At 39.6% G+C, this 16,766-nt stretch overlaps 1 protein-coding gene across 2 annotated transcripts in view; it reads left to right on the top strand.

Moving 5' to 3' along the window:
• Positions 1-1,011: 1,011 nt before the first annotated feature.
• The window catches only part of ap1m3 (adaptor related protein complex 1 subunit mu 3), a 45,881-nt gene continuing 30,126 nt past the window's right edge, over positions 1,012-16,766 (top strand). For both annotated transcript variants that reach the window (XR_004630173.1, XM_034677716.1), the window contains exons 1-4: positions 1,012-1,241; positions 10,427-10,583; positions 11,141-11,208; positions 13,425-13,555. Coding sequence is in view for 1 of the 2 variants with exons in the window: in XM_034677716.1 (XP_034533607.1) it covers positions 1,200-1,241; positions 10,427-10,583; positions 11,141-11,208; positions 13,425-13,555 (398 nt within the window). In the remaining variant the exon portion in view is untranslated. The remainder of the gene's footprint in view (positions 1,242-10,426; positions 10,584-11,140; positions 11,209-13,424; positions 13,556-16,766) is intronic.

Here is a 16,766-nt window from a genome sequence, read left to right as displayed (position 1 = left end):
CTAAACCGGAAGACTGAAGATTGAGCCTTCAAAATAAAAGGGGGGTATTTGAACTCCACAGTTTTTACAAAAAATTAACTCAAACAAATCAGTCAGTGTTAGGAGACTTATAAAAGAAATGAGGTACAAAAATATTGGAATTGTACGGAAGAGGATTAGGGCCGCTGAAAATAAAAAAAATTCGTATTATTATTCTGAGAAAAAGTCGGAATTCTGACTTTAATTCTGAGATTAAAGTCAGAATTCTGACTTTTTTCTCAGAATAATAAAAAAAATAAAAAACATTTTTGACCCTTTTTTTATTTTTATTTTTTTCAGTGGCCCAAATCCTCTTCCGTAGAATTGTCTTCAGCATTACAAAGTCAAACTTCTGGTACGTACAAATGTTAGCAGATAGTTGTGTCCATATAAAATTGTCAATCTAATTAATATAATTATTAACCAATTGCATACTTGTATGGTGTAATTTTAGTAGGTGGGGCTTCAGTGAAATGTAAAACAACTGAATAAGTTATATATTAATTATTACTATATTAACTGTTTTTTTTAGTGTTGAAGTTGAGCTACAATATCAAAGTGAGGAGAGTTAGAAAATTGCGTTATACTCATAGACTGGATACTGGTTATACTACAAAATTGCAAACTCTACAAAATCCAAAACTCAATGACAGCATATCAGTAAGTTTTAGAATGAAAGAAAAGTATTTTTATTCGAAGTTTCTCCTTTATTTTAAGCAGATACATTTCAAGAAATAGCATTTAGCTCTCCATCAAATGAGTTAAGTAGTTAATTCAAAATGTTGAATACTTTAGGTCCATGATATTGCATTTAGCCTATGCCTCTCAATGTAGTGGTGTAAGGAGCAAAATAAATACAACTGAAAACATAAGCCTTGATGTGCTCATGAGAATGTACACAGTTAAAATAAAGGTTAATTTAAAAATAGTAATAATAATAATGATGAGAACAATGATCCCAGCCGTAAGCGGAAGTTGTGTATTCGCTGGTGCAGCTATCTTGACGCTCCGGAAAAGCGGCAGCGAGTTGCAGTGAAACACGACGACTGAAGAGAGCGGAGGGAGAGGAGGACGGAGGATGATGGGAGCGAATATTATCCCCTTTGAGTGACCCATATCTGCCAGTAGACCTACATATTATCCATCCTAGTTCCTGTTCTCGAGGCTTTTTCTCCACCAAGATGTCGGCGTCGGCGATATTTATCCTCGACCTGAAGGGAAAGGTAAGTTTGTGGCGACTTGTTGACATCTGGGATTACCAGCGAAGCACCTGCTGCAAGACTGGAGTGTGTGAGAGCATTCAAAGTGCAGAAACGCTGTACAGTGAAATAGAGTTTAAGTTCATTCATCTTTTTTTTTCAAGGCAGAAAAGACGCACATTTACTCCAGCTGTGTGCGTCCTTTGACATTCATTTAAGACAGAGGTGTCAGGAAGAGACGCTCAACTTGTCAAACTCGTTTCAGTTATGTTTAGTGTACACAGAGGGCTTGTTCTTGTGCAGCGAGGCAGCCCTCATTGTATGTGATGCGTCCTATTTCAAAGTTAAAAAACTTTACCTATCTCTTTCTCAAAGGGATGCAAATGAATTTGGTCATACAAATGGCTTAAAATTAAAATTAACCACAAAGTTGTTTAATAACTGATCTCAAAAAGTCTACCAGCAATGCCACCTTCATTTAAAGCACCTGTAAGAGATTTTAAGAACTGACTGAAATTAATACTGATGCCTTTCTGTGACTATTAACAACTCGCTTAGTGGAGAAACTAAATATTTCTATGCAGTATTTGTTTTATTGTTAAAACAGCTAAGGTGTCAGAAGAGGATATTTACAGGGAGCTCAAGAACATCCATTATTTCTTTACCTTTAACTCTAAAAATCAACAATGGATGATACAAAAATCTGCAAATTTGTATTTTTATTAATAATCATTCTATGAAAAGGGTGAAACCAGTGAAATATTACAATTAAAGGTCTCCAGAGCACATGGCAATGCCTTTTAAATAGCTTTTTTTGTTTGTCCAATGGTACAACATGCAAAAATCAGCTGTAAAAAACATGTAAAATATGTACTTTTAAGAGCTTTGACTATGAACATGTTAATTATTACTTTAGATGATTTTTTTAATGGGGCACCACTGGCCCAGCAGTCTAAGCGTGCTCCATATACAGAGGCTAGATGTCGTAGGTTCGATTCCAGCCTCGACAATTCACTGCATGTCTCCCCTAATCTCTGCTCCCCACAGTTCCAGTCTCTTTTCAGCTGTCCTGTCTATTAAAGGCAAAAATGCCAAAAAATCTAACTTAAAAAAAAATGTAATTATGAAAACAGTCGACCGAGTGATTTTGAAAAACTTTGGGAGTGTTAAATTCTTCCCAAGAGATAAATCAAGACAGTCATTATTGAACATAATAACCACATTCAACCTCACTTGTTCTGAAAAATCACTGTCTGAAAAACACATTGTGATTGAATGTTTCGATTGGTATGCTTCAGCATGGCATGATAATGAGAGGACACTGAATTTAAACTCTCCCTTACTTCACATCAGGTCTCCTCTCCTAAACCTCACAGGGTTAATTTATTTGAAGTCGAGAGGAGTAGATGCTGAAGAAGCTTTATAGGCTTGACAATCTTCATCAGGGAAATGGATCAGTCCCTCATTGCCTGGGTGTCTGATTGTTCAGATTAAAGCTTTTCTCTTTCTCTCCCTCCTTATCTATCTGTCTCTGCCCCGAGGCAAGTCAGAAGCCGCTCACCTTCAGACCCCTCCTCCTCCTCCTCTGTCTGTCCTGACCAGGCCAAGTCCATGGCAGAGAAAGCAGAAAAAGAAGGTGTTGTAGAGTAGTGTAGCTGTAATGAAATATCCACTTTGTTTTGATACAGAATTTGGTGGAATATTCTCTCAGACACAAATATGTGTTGAGGTTCATACACACATCTCTGCACAGCTGAAAACACACAGCCACTTCAGAAGGCAGTTTCTTCTCCTGCCCTTTATACCCCCATCCTCGGGTCCCCCCCTCTAAGTTATAGCTCCTGGGCACTGGACCGTTCACTGCTGCCTGCCGGGACCTTCTCTGTAGACCGAAATGTCACAGCGTTGAAATCAGCAGGGCATCGTTTGTTCCCACTGCTGCCCAGCAGATATTTAATAAGAGGACATATTCAACTTTTTTTTAGGTTATTGCAGGTTAGCTTTTACCAGCTTGAAGAAATCATTATCAGGGACTGACTGAATTTCCCACCTTCAATCATTTAATTCTTGATTTTTAGATACATTTATTTCATTTTATGTATTTATTAAAACATTTTATTTCCAATTTTTTTGACGGCTTTTTGCCTTCAATAGATAGAACAGTTTGAGAGAGAGAAAATGTTTCAACAAGGACTACAGCCTCTGTACATGGGGCCAACTGAGCCAAACCAGCACCCCATTTACCTTTATTGAACCAGGAGAAAAGACTTTGAGATCGGAGATTTCTTTCTAAAGAGTGTCCTGGCCGAGAAGGGCACTAGCACAGCATACAAAGTTTCCAACAGACAGAGAACAGTCATAACTACAAACATAATACAAAGTATATGAATATAATACATGAAATGAAGAAATGAAATAGTGTTGTGTCAATCACTGCTAGTCATGCCAAAAAGTGTTTCCTGCTTTATCCGACGACACAAGAGCTCCACTTCAGCCTTTTTAATCCAGATATTAGCTCCTGTCCCTTGGAGGTCAGCTGAATGTGTTATTGCAGCAATTTTAATCTGGATGATGTCGCTCTTATTGGTTGTAGGTCTGCCAGATCCAGTGTGTGGCGATGCTAGGCTACATTTCATCACAGGGTCAAAAGATCGATTTGTCCAAAACTTCTATTTATGACCAAATAACAGAAAATCTCCCCACAATCACATCAACCTAATCTTCACTTTGTGTTTGTTGCTTATCCATTAAACATCAGCATGTCAGAAATGTCACTGTGTGTGTTTGGTATTAGCATTTTGATGAGTGCATCTCTGTGAAGCCTCACAGAGCAGCCAGCATGAGCGCGCTTGTTGACTTTAAGTTAGTTGAATTGGCAACAATGAACCTCTGGCTGCTTAGAAAAAGAAGCTCTGTGAGCATGCACAATGTTAAATGGTTGCAATTGATGGACCAACTCAGTGGCTTCTTTTTAGACTCTTCAATGTGCCTTTATTTCATCCACAAGCAAAGGTCTGTTAACTCTCCACAGCCCCTGCACTCAAATCCATCATTAGTCTTCTGTTATATCTTTGAGTAATGTTAGATCTGTGCTTTAAGATGTGTGCTCTAACTGTTTCTGAAACTATTGAAGCATGATTCAAGATGACAAACTCCTTTCAGGGCCTTTTTTCCTCCGGTGGTACACACTAGTGATGGTTTTCAGGTTGTTTAGAGGTCAGCTCAGCAGAGAGCGGTTCAAATTGATTTTCCTCCCAGTAAAAAGTCACTGATTGCGCACAACTTTCCCCATCATCCCTGGATCGAATTTTTCTTGTTGATTTTTGGGGTTCTTTGAAGAGAAAGGTTTGTGATTTTTCAATTTAGCACCCCAGTGAGGACTGTCATTAACTGGCACAGGATATACCATATTAAATATGGTTACTTAATAAGGGCAATGATTTCTCTTATACCCCATTCCTCTGTTTTGATTTTATAATGAAAGTCTGTGCTATAAGCTTTACATCAGAATTAGATTCAGAAAAACTTTATTTTATCAGGTGAGAAATCCAGTCTTCACAGTTCCTCTTAAACAAATATAGGGGTAAGAGTTTTAGAATATTAGTAGAGATAGGCATACGCTTTTACATTCAATGTAGGAATGCAAATTTAAGTATTTTCTGTGATCGATCTTAGAAATGTCAAAGATCAATTATCTATTACTCATGTAAATTTAAAAAAGTAGATTTTTCCTATTACAAAATAAATTCTAAATTTTTCTTTTTTGGATGAATCCAAAGCAACATCATGCATATAACTGACAGTCATGCATACAGATCATAAAGAGACGTTATTGTTGAACACACTAAATACCGGTTGGAGCAGGCCCCCCCAAAAAAACATCTTCAGACAGTTGGTTCAGATTGAAACATGCTTTTGACTTAAAGAAAGAAAACACTGTGATAGCTGACAGTCAGTTGCTTCATACTCAATAACATTTTAACATCCCTGATTCAGTCTGTGGTTGTGTTTTGAAGTTAGTGGTCATGTTCTGAAGCCTGACATCTGTTCAAATCACAAACACATCTAATTTTATGCTTTTTTCTCTCTCAAAGTTTGGTCTCGCACTGCAACATCATTTCATGAAAGTCCCTCTGATCTATCAGTCACATGAAAGTCACACATAATCTTACTTGTAGGGGTTGTATTGACACGAGTATTTGTAAAAGCCAGCACAACATACCAAGAATGTTTTTTATGAGACAGCGTAGTGTTTGAACTTCTAAGTAACACATTCACAGCAGAAATTAATGAGACCTGGATTATTAAGTAGATGCTTTCTGCTTTGGGGCAGAAAATATGCTAACTGTTTGTGTGAGGTGTTGTGATTCATGTGGTTTCCCTTTGCTGAATACACAACAGCGTCTGATGTTTTCCTTTTCATGTGACACACATTCAAACAGATGCATCACGGATATGACACAATAGCTTTTTTTTATCCTCACTTGCTACATGACTATCATAGTTTTCAACTTAAACACACTTTGGTCAAAAGTAAAACAGCAGCTGGAAACAACAGTGACGTCTTACTGTGCTGTTGATGTCAGCAAATTCTGGTACATGTGATTAATGGAATTATATCAGTGGTATTAATATGCACTGTCACTGTTTTGCATCCATGACCAATTTAAGTGTTTTTCAAGAGCAGCTCACCTTGTAGTAAAGTGTAGTTTTAAACAATGCTTTTATGGCTTTGACTGTTATAATCAGTAGTGCAGTTCAAAGACCCCAGATTTAGTTATCATAGTGAAAACTTTTATCTATATCATAGATTTTAAGATTATTTTGCCATTATTTTGGATTTCCTAAAGTACGTGTGTGTGTGAATATTTCCCTACAAGCATATCCTCCAGGCATCGGGCAGATAATGGCAAGCAGCCAAGACAATAAAATATAGGGGAAATACCACTGACTATAAAAAGAACCATGGCATTGAACCTGTACTGCATGCTAACCTGTCAGCTGCTGCTCACAAGCTTTGGCTGGAACCAAAAACAACTCTCAAAGGTGATTGTTTTTTGAGTGGGTGTTAAACAGTAGTGTGTATATCACATATAACCTCTTCTCAGTTCCAGTTCCATGAATTTAATTAAAACCAAAATGATATTGTTTTAGATTTTTTTTTATCCAATAAAGTGACACTGATTAAATATAATACAGTGTTATGATGAAACTTGTGATTAAAACTCCTGGATACCTCCAAAGTGTTTGAAGGGTTTTGACTATGCAGTATACCACTGCTGTCTGATTAAAATGCAATTCTTAAAACTCTATGGCGTTATCTAAATAAACAAGATGAAACATCAGGATTTGGGTGACATGATACAGCACTGAAGGACTCGCTCTACATCCCCATACTCACCCGTTTTCAAGAAGGAAGAGAGCAGAGAAGAGAGAGAAATCAGAGAAGTGGGATTTCAGAAAAAAGAATCTACCTCCCCGTTCTCCCCTTTTTTCAAGAGGGAAAAGAGCAAAGGAGAGAAAACACAGAGAGAAAAACCTGCTTAGGGTTGTTGGAAAACTGGACATGGAAGGCAGAGTGGGAAGTCTGTTAAAGCTAGAGTTCACCCCCACCAGGTTAGGCTGTATGCTCTACCTCCCCCTCCTACCTTGTTTTCATAAAGGAAGAGAGCAGAGAAGAGAGGAAACAGAAGAGTAGGACAGGAAAGGCAGAGCCAGGGTGAGAAGTCTGTTTGGGCTAGAGATGACTTCTGCCGAGTTAGGCTGTACGCTACGCTCCGTAAATGAAGTTTTGATGCATAAAAGAAGCCACAGTACTGATCTGCCTGCGATGTGCCAACTTTGCTGATAATGAAGGACCAGGTTTTATTATGAAACCATCGCTACCAATTGTTTGTCTATAGTTTGCATCAATAAGTACACTTCTAACAGAGTCTAATGATACCGTCCTGTCTCTGTCCTGGAGATAGATTGCTGTGATCGACTAACCTTTATCAGCAATGTCAGAGGTAAAGGTGCAGTCAGGGATAATTTAAGGATTATTTTTGCTTTCATGTTTTTCCACCAAAGTTTGCCACTGGGTTTAAGAGTGAATACCGTGATACTTTCCACAAAGCCTTTGGTATCAGTATTAAAGTTATTTTTTCTCTTTGATACAAAGATTTGTTTACTCCATTCTCTCTCTCTGGTGACCTCTGACCTTTTCGCTCCGTGCTTTGAGTCTCCTCTCACTGAAGCTGAGCAGTGGCCTGTTCATATCATCTTTTTTATTCTCCCCCACAGATTACTTTACTTTCCTGGCATTTCCTTTGGTTTTTATTTCTTATTTCCTCCTTCCTTTGTTGTACCTGCCCCTGTGTGACCTCTGCACAACACACTGCTTTATTAAAATAGGGGGGCTTTGTGGCTCTGTGTGCGTGCATGCGTGCGTGTGTGTGTGTGTCATCTAGATCCCTCAAGCGTACACGCTTTGATCTCTTTCTTTACTTCAGTCTGTGTTCGGACTCCAACAAGACTGTTGACTCATCGTGTTTGGTGTGTGTTTGTGTTTGGTGTGCGTGTGTGTGTGTGTGCGTGCGTGTGAGTGCGTGTGTGTTACTATTGAAATGAGAGGGTGTGGTGGTTTCTTGGGGATAAATGAAGTGAATCTTGTAATTTTTTTGAAAGAAATGGTAGGCTGGTTAGAAATAATTTAACATCCACAGACATAAGCACCTTCATTGTGTCATAGTCACAATCCTTGACAGTATTCAGACCTAAAATATGTTCAAATATAAAACATTTTGTACGTACAATATTGTGATATAAGTGTAGATTTTGTCAAAAAATATGTCTGAATATTATTTTTTCATCTTTATATCCATGAGTGAACCAGACTTGTAAAAGAAGCAGACTTTTCTGGCTCATAAAGGTTTAAAAGTGAAGTAAAGGTAGTAGCATATTAGACCTGCTTTCTTTTTGATGGCCAGCAGGAGGTGACTCAGCTGTTTTCAAACTATAGACTGAATGTATCGAAGTCTATTAGAAAATGTCTCTTTGGGGCACTGGTGGCCTAGCGGTATAAGCGCCCCAAATGCAGAGGCTACAGTCTTCGTTGCAGGGGTCGCCGGTTCGATTCCCGGCCGGTCGACCATTTCCTGCATGTCTTCCCCAAGCGTGCCGGACACGGCCCCCTTTCAGCAGTGTGTCTGCCCCTTGTTGGCTGGCTGCAGTATAGGTAAAAAAATCAGTCTCCCCCATTCATTTGAATGGGGCTGCAGTCAAACTTTAAAAAATAAATACACGTCGTACAAATGTTTCTCACATCCGTATGCTGTGGTGATATGTAGTTAGTATTTGACTGTTTTGTGTCCAAGTCCTCTTTTTCCTGAAAAGTTTCGTTTTCGTTAGTTATTAGAGTTTAAAAAACGGGGTTTTACTTCCTGGTTTCCTTTGATTCACAGACGCCGTAGAGAGAAACTTCAAAGGACACACAGCGTATTGTGACGTTACGCTGTAGGGCGGAGCTTATTACAGTGGCTTCACAGGCTCTGGCAGCACAATGGCGGCGCCCAGGAGCGGGATTTTTTGGCTTCAGAACCGTACAACGGGAAGAGGCGGAGCAACGCTGTCCATTTTTATTTACAGTCTATGGTCTTCCCCCACTCTCTACTCCCCATATTTCCTGTCTCTCTTCAGCTGTCCTATAACAAAAGCCAAAAAGGCCAAAAATATAACTTTGCGGCCTGCCAGAGATTCCAATCCGGCCGGGGACAACTTCCCAAAGTGAAAAAATGACAAAGAAGATATTAACTGCATTTTTTCAATAAAAGTAACTGCTATTTCAGATTTGTCCTCTGGAGGTCGCATACAATCATAGTGCTGATGACGCGCACCTTAACAGTGCTCCGGGAGAATATTTGCAGTTTGCATAATCCGGTGGAAATTCATAGACTTTTTAGAGCACTTCAAGATCCAATCAACGTCTCAAAGTCAATCTAAAGTATTCATATTATGTAAACCTGTAACAGCAGGGGTGGCATCAGATCCACCTTTTTCTAAAAAAGGAGCCACATATCGTGCGCATGCTTACTATACATGTGCACACATCATAGCACTAGCACTACACCCTGCATACAACACTGTCCAGCAAGCAAACTGTTCATGCTGGAGCAGGGGGATCCATAATATTCAACTTTACCTTCTTCATTATTATAATCTATCTGTTCTTTTGCTGTTAACATTACACACTCTGTGTCAGGTGAATGGGAAACCTGTGTGCTTGGTGTGTGCGCAGCAGGTTTCAGTGCTTAAAGAATATCATATTTGGCCGCCCTATGAGACTCATCTTGGCGAAAAAATACAACAGCTGATTTTCTAAAAAAGATAGTTTGTACTTTTTAGAATGTACTTTTACTTTTTTGCGCTAAAACAAAGGGAATCATTTTGAGTTGTCCTTCTCTATAGGTTATTATGCTATGATTTTACTGGTCCGGCCCACTTGAGATCAAATAAGGCTGTATGTGGCTCCTGAACTGAAATTAGTTTGACACCCCTGGCTCACACAGTCATGCTATTAGCATTTTAGGTTGTCACTAGCATGCCAACATGGCACTAATAAGTACTTTAGACACAGCTGAGGCTGATGAGAGTGTCATTACTTTTTAGGTACCAAGGCATTGTTCAAATACAAATGTTGACCTGATATTTGCCCAACATAGAAGTCAGGGGATCACTAAGATTATTACAGTTCTTGTTAGAAACCTTGATGATTTTTTTAAATCCTGAGTGATATGATATAGCTGTAGTAGAAAGCAAAGGAGAGGATATTCAACACAGATTGTGGCCTGTAGTGTGCTGTGGAAGTTGCAGTTCTTTTCTGTCATTTTAGGAGTTCTGCACACATTTGTTCTTTTTAATCTCAAACCCACTCACCTTTCTGAGGTCTGCCCCTCCACATCTTGAAAATGTGCTCATTCAACATTCATCCTTAGTTCAGGTTGGAGACACAGTTTGCACATCTCCCTGTGAGATTAACCTGAAAATGGTGTCAGCTCCATCCACAGGGTACAGGTGCGTGGTCTCCCGGTGCTTCTTGAACCATCTTAAAGCTTGAGTGCTCAGATTTGGTTTCTCAGCCAAGAGCTATAAATATTTCATGCCCAGTGACTACCACCTATTTAAAAAAAAATATATTCTCTAATCATTTTCTTTTTCCATTTTGATTGCAGGTGCTAATCTGCCGTAACTACATGGGGGACATGGACATGAATGAGATCGACCACTTTATGCCCATCCTGATGAAAAGAGAAGAGGAGGCTGAGATGACGCCTCTGGTCACGCATGGAGCCTCACACTTTCTGTGGATCAAACACAGCAATCTTTACTGTATCCTTTTTTATGTCCAGGTCTGAATTAGGTTTCCTGTGTGTGTGTTAAAATGTCACTCTAAAATACTACACTGAATTTAAAATCCTAAATTCACCATGGTGTTATTTATTACAGCACAGTAAGGGTTTACATTAGACCTATAAAGCTTCAGGATTATTCACAGCCAGTTGAAAAACTGAGCCAAGATTCACTGGGATGTGTTATGCACTTAATACCCTCCTTTCTTAATACGAGATCGGGCAGTCAAACTTCCTCACACATTATTAATTCAGCATGATATTACAGTTGTGAGAAAGAGCTATTCCCAGAGCAGTGCATCAGACAACTGAGCTGCTTTACCTCCCTGTGGCCATGTTCTCAATTGCTTGCAAGTGTGATGCACCCTGCTAACTTTTTATGTCATAGCATTCATCTCAGAGCCACCCACAGAATATAAAAGATGTTCACCATCTCATTTGAGTTTTTCTGGTTCATAAAAATTTGCATGTTCTTCCTCTCAGAGGCTGTGCCTGCCACTTGTTAATGTAGTTATTTCTTAACAGTCCTCTCTCCAGTGGTCGCCATGACCAAGAAGAATGCCAATGCTGCTCTGGTATACTCTTTTCTCTACAAAATTGTACAGGTGAGTCTGTTTTCTGAAGAGTTAGTCAAAATCTTGAACGTAGTCTTGATACTTGTTTTCGAAATGTTAACCTCATCATACCTGATATTGTAAAGGTATTATCAGTTTAATATGTTCCAGAGACAGGCTATGTAAAAACATATACATTAAGGTTTCCTGATTGAAAAACAGATCAAGCAGAGTTAGCTTTCTCCACTCCCTCAGTCAAATTATCATTAACTTTAAATCTGGGGTTGGTAGTCAGATTTAGATACACTTTTTTGTTATACTGGTTAAAATGACCTTTATGTCCTGATGGCAATCAATACATATTGCGTTCTTAAAAAAGAGCAAAAAACCCCCGCTATCTACAGCCAGTGTAAACCTAGGAAAACACCAACCAATCCCTGCCATCAGGAGCCAAATTGTGAAACCAATCAAATCCCGTCCTGCCGTTCTGCCCGCCTCCTGTGCGTACATTTCATGTTTGTTTGTGTTTTTAACTTTCACTATGATAATGTTGTGGTGTTTTCTTACCACTGAGTGAGACATGAGTTGATGTAATGCAAAACACAAACGATGTGAGGACTGGTTCTGAATCTGCGGCGCTCGTGCATGTGGGGTGTTAGACGGAGTCCTGAGGACATGCTACATTCAAATTCATGGTAGTTTTCCGTGGCTACCAACCCTAGCTCTAAAGTTTGTTTGTGTTGTGTTGGTTTAAAGCAACATTATAGTCCTTTACCTTTAAAATCACAGCTACAAAAACATCGGAGGCCACCTTTCTTTCTATACTCTCTTAAACTGTGCAAAAACAAGATTGAAAAAAAAAAAAATGGGCGATTACATATAAGAAATGCAAAAAAAATCCCAGAGGACATGCAAAAGAAACCTATCTACCATTGAAATCAGAAGCCTCTGTAAAGCCTCATGACAGGAATATCATAGCTGACCTGAAAAAGGAAGAACAGTGCCTGCTTGTCTCCTGTTTAACCAGTTCTTACATTATATTAGTTTGGTATGATAGGGTTGGTTTAGACTGAGAAGTATGGTAGTGCCGCCTGTCAGAAAGTCTTGAAGGCCTCCTGATAGAAGTCCTTGCTAAGTAATCAAGACCAAGGAGGAAGATGCAGGTGGAAGACTAATAGAGTGACTATGCAAGAGGCCAGTGAGAGTAAATCTCTGTGGGCAGGGAGGTTAATTGTACACTGAAGCTCTAGGGGCCAAACTTATAAACAAATAGAAATATTTGCATGATGTTGCTTTGAACCCACTTAGTACTGTGACTGCTTACCTTTCAGAATTGATTGCTTCTAGGTGCTTAAAACCACTCATTCTTAATTTTCTCAGTCATGCATCTGTGCAAACAGATGGCAATAGATTTAAACATTCACCACCAAAACTCAATACAATAACCTGAAAGTAAGGCAAAATCACTCTCAACCTGCACCTGCGTCAGCCTCGACAGCACACTATCATTCCAATCTCACATCAATAATGTCACTCAGTCTGCATATTTCCATCTACGTAACATAAATCGCATCCGCCCGTCCCTCACACCAAGCAGTACTGCTGTTCTTGTTCACACCCTGATAACTTCACACATTGATTATTGTAATTCCCTCCTCTTTGGTATCCTTCTCATATCCATCCATAAACTCCAACTGGTCCGGAACTCTGCTGCTTGTATCATCCCCAGAACTCCGTCCATTAATCACATCACTCCTGTCCTCCAGCAGCTTCACTGGTTATCGTTCAAAACTCGCATCAATTTCAAGATTCTGCTCCTTGCCTTTAAGGCCCTCCATAACCTCGCTCCTCCATACCTCTCTGAACTTCTCCACATCAACACACCCAGCCTTCAGTCGGTGTGCCCTCCACCTCTGGAACTCCCCCACTCCCTCCCACTAGACATCCGTAACATCAACTCTCTTCCCCTTTTCAAATCATGACTCAAACACATCTTTTTAAACTGTCATATTCGCTCTAATTACATCTCTTCACTGCACTTCATCTTATCCTGTTAAATTTATTTGTATTTATTAATTGCATTGTATCATGCCTTGTAGATTTTATCAGCCTAACTTTTATATTGTTCCTTTTAAACTCTGCCCTGTACGGTGACCTTGAGTGCTAAGAATGGCGCCTTTAAATAAAATGTATTATTATTATTATTATTATTATTATTATTATTATTATTATTATTATTATTATTATCTGCTTGTTTGTGTCTGCAGGTATTTAAAGAGTACTTCAAGGAGCTGGAGGAGGAGAGTATCCGTGACAACTTTGTGACGGTGTACGAGCTGATGGATGAAGTAATGGACTACGGCTTCCCTCAGACGACTGACAGCAAGATCCTACAAGAGTAAGACGACTTTTATACAATCAGTTGCAGACATATATTCAATAAAGATCTCCATGTCTGCATGTGTTTGTGTGAGACATAATGAAATGATGAGAGGCTTATTTAAAGGAGAAGCAGGCAGAAGCATCGAGCTGATTTTTCCAAAACATGCCAAAGTGAGAATTCCTTTTTTTAAATGTGACAAAACATGAATCAATTATGTGTAACATTAGTCATGCTTATGGAGGTATTAAGTTAAAAGAAGCGGCAACCTCCGGTCTCAAACTATGAAGCCCATGCGCAAGTGTTATAAACTGCAGTTAATCGAAAATCCACTTGAGGCTGGTTGCAGAAACAACGGAAAGTACACATACACACCCATTCAAAAAAGACGATCTTTGCAGCATTAATAAACATGTTTACAGCCGGGTTAAAAAAATGGCTTGGCCCTATGAAGCTAATTTCTCTATCGGCACACACTGTACGGGGGTGAATTTTTTTCTAACGCGACGGATCAGAAGATATTAAGATTACGAGTTTTTGCCCAAATAAGGACATGACTGACTTGACTGACAGGCAAGAACACATAGCTGTTGGCTAGGAGGCTCAAACCCCGCCTCTTCACCTCACACTAAGTTTGGTTGAGTTCAGCATTTCCAATATGGCTCCTGCCGACAATGGCTTCAAAAAAGCGCTAGGAACAGATGGATGACGTCACGGATACTACGTCCAATATTGATACAGCCTATGGGTTAAACTCTATAACTACTACACTTGTGACTTTAATGAAACAACATTAACTCAAGTGGTTCCCTGTTTCCCAGTGAGATAACAGCTTTGCATTCATTCTGTGAGTGACCAGCAGAGGTGGGAGTAAGAGTCGATGATGATTCTGTTTGAAGTGTTGTCAACAGAATAATGCTGGTGAATGTGCAGCTGTGATGAATGCTGGGGCTTGATTCAGCGAGTGAAATGAGCTGAAGCAGATACAAGTCTAAGGACCTACAAATGTTTTCAGTCAAGCTCGAGCTCTGCTGAGCTGCTCAGAGCAGCATTTGTTTGCAGGGGAAGGCTCCTTGTTGACTTTACAGTACCTTGGTTACATGAGTTCTGAGTAAACACTTTCAATGCAGCCTGAAATTATAATTGAAATGTAAATATGTAAAGCTTTTTGTGTCTCAAATGTCATTGGGGCTTTTTTGTTATATGTGATTGAAGTTAAATTTTGCGTGCTGTTTGTGCACTTAAACTCAAGCAGCAGTACAAGTGTGTGTCTGTGTGTGTATTTGTGCATATGTGCTGTGTACAGTATGTATGTTTAGTGTCTGAATAGGGCTTATAATTACCAGGCTCCCATTGGCACCCAGACACAATGACACTGTCAGCTGGACACACTCGAGACTCTGAGACAAGAAGCTCTGCTCTACTCCAAGGAGACACACAAATGTGTCATCTGTCTTGCTACACACACACACACACACACACACACACACACACACACACACACACACACACACACGCACACACACACACACGTACACACACTGAGTCTCTGTCTGTGTGCTGTTCCTGTTCTTTGACCTTTTCATGCCCTCGACCAGCACAAACCCCCTTTTTTTCTATTACACTGAAACCCAAAAGTAACCTGGTGAAAGTATGCATTAGTGTGCGTGCGCATGTGTGTGTGTGCGTGTGTGTGTGTCTCTGTGTGTTTCTGTGTGTCTCTTTGGGTGAATGCAAAAAGCTTTGCAAGTGAGACTAAGAGAATGCACGTGTATGTCTTCATATCTCTTTCTTCATATGAATCTTTGTGTGTTGATGTGTATGTGTATGTGTGTGTGTGTGTGTGTGTGTGTGTGTGTGTGTGTGTGTGTGTTTGTTATGATTGCTATTGTTATGCTAATCTGTCAGTTTACTGCCAGCCTCCTGCTTCCACATCCTTTCATTAGCATTTCTGAGGAGAATCAGGGCAAAACAGAACAAACGGCAAAGCAACAAAAACAACCCGCTGTCGACCCCAAACTCACTTGTTGCCGCCTTTTATCTCGCAGCACTTTCAGCTTTTTGCTGTCTGTCAACATGCATCCAAGAGCCTTAAAGTGGGAGGAACTGGGGCAGAAAACGAGTGGGTGAATTTTCCTCAATCTGTCAATCAATCCAGAACTTGTTTATTTAGCATTTCATTGTGGTACTGTAAAGTTGAATTGAGAACAGTGTATCAGTTTGTGTTTTGCCTCTGGGTTTGTTCAGTAGGCTTTCATTTTAAACTGTGAATATGAGGTGGATGTAGCCATCTGAACGTCATCCATTGGTTTGTGGACTTAAGGTTTGAATCCTTGAGTTTGTCATCTGGGATCGTAGTCATCTCTTTTTCTTGGAGCCAAAAGATCGTATTTCAATGAGAACGTGGGTAATCATTGTCAAGTTTTATAACTTGAATAAGCTGAAGTGGAGCCTTTATCCCTTCCTCTCACTCAAACTGAACACACCTGTATTTGTTCAAAGATGAAAGTCTAATTATTACAACAACAAAAAGACTGAGTTAATAACAATTTAACCCTCATACAGTAAGAGAAGTAGAGAAATTGGCTTAAGGCTGTATACCACAGACCAAATCAAACATGCATGTAGTCTCAGTGACGTCACTCTTTGGTTTCTAAAGAGCTGCAACGAAGCCCAAAGATAAATTAGAAATGCAAACTCAACCTAAGTTTTGATCAGTTTAGAAAAATGATGTGTGGATAGTCGAAATGCACCTTTAGTGCATTCAGCGATTAAACGTTGTCACCTCCGCCAGTCGGCACCAGAATAACTTCAAAGGTTTAACTGGTTATTAGTATTTTTAAGCTAGCCGCACCACCCACCACTAGCTGAGGCTGTAGCTCCTCCAGTCACAATGCTATAATGCCTGATAACCTGGATAAAAACAGCCACAGATGGCAGATAGCGACTCCTGGCGCAACATGACTCTGCAGTATTTTGATGTAAAAATGGAGATTAAGTTGGATGTTGGCTGTGTCTGGTTAAACTTGCATGTCACTTCTTGACTGGAGCAATGCATAACCAGCACAGACATGTTAACATTAACCTGCAAAGAGGACCAAAGGCTAATATTGCTAGCCCATCTAACTTTAGCCACACTCTGCAAACTAATTGACATGATTACCTGCTGACTCAGTGATCCGTGTTAAGCCATGTTAAATAAATGTTTCTCAGTTTTGATTGTTTCCTG

Source organism: Notolabrus celidotus, chromosome 2, assembly GCF_009762535.1.
Source record: "Notolabrus celidotus isolate fNotCel1 chromosome 2, fNotCel1.pri, whole genome shotgun sequence".
Taxonomy (NCBI): domain Eukaryota; kingdom Metazoa; phylum Chordata; class Actinopteri; order Labriformes; family Labridae; genus Notolabrus; species Notolabrus celidotus.
This window is presented reverse-complemented; position numbering and strand designations above follow the sequence as displayed.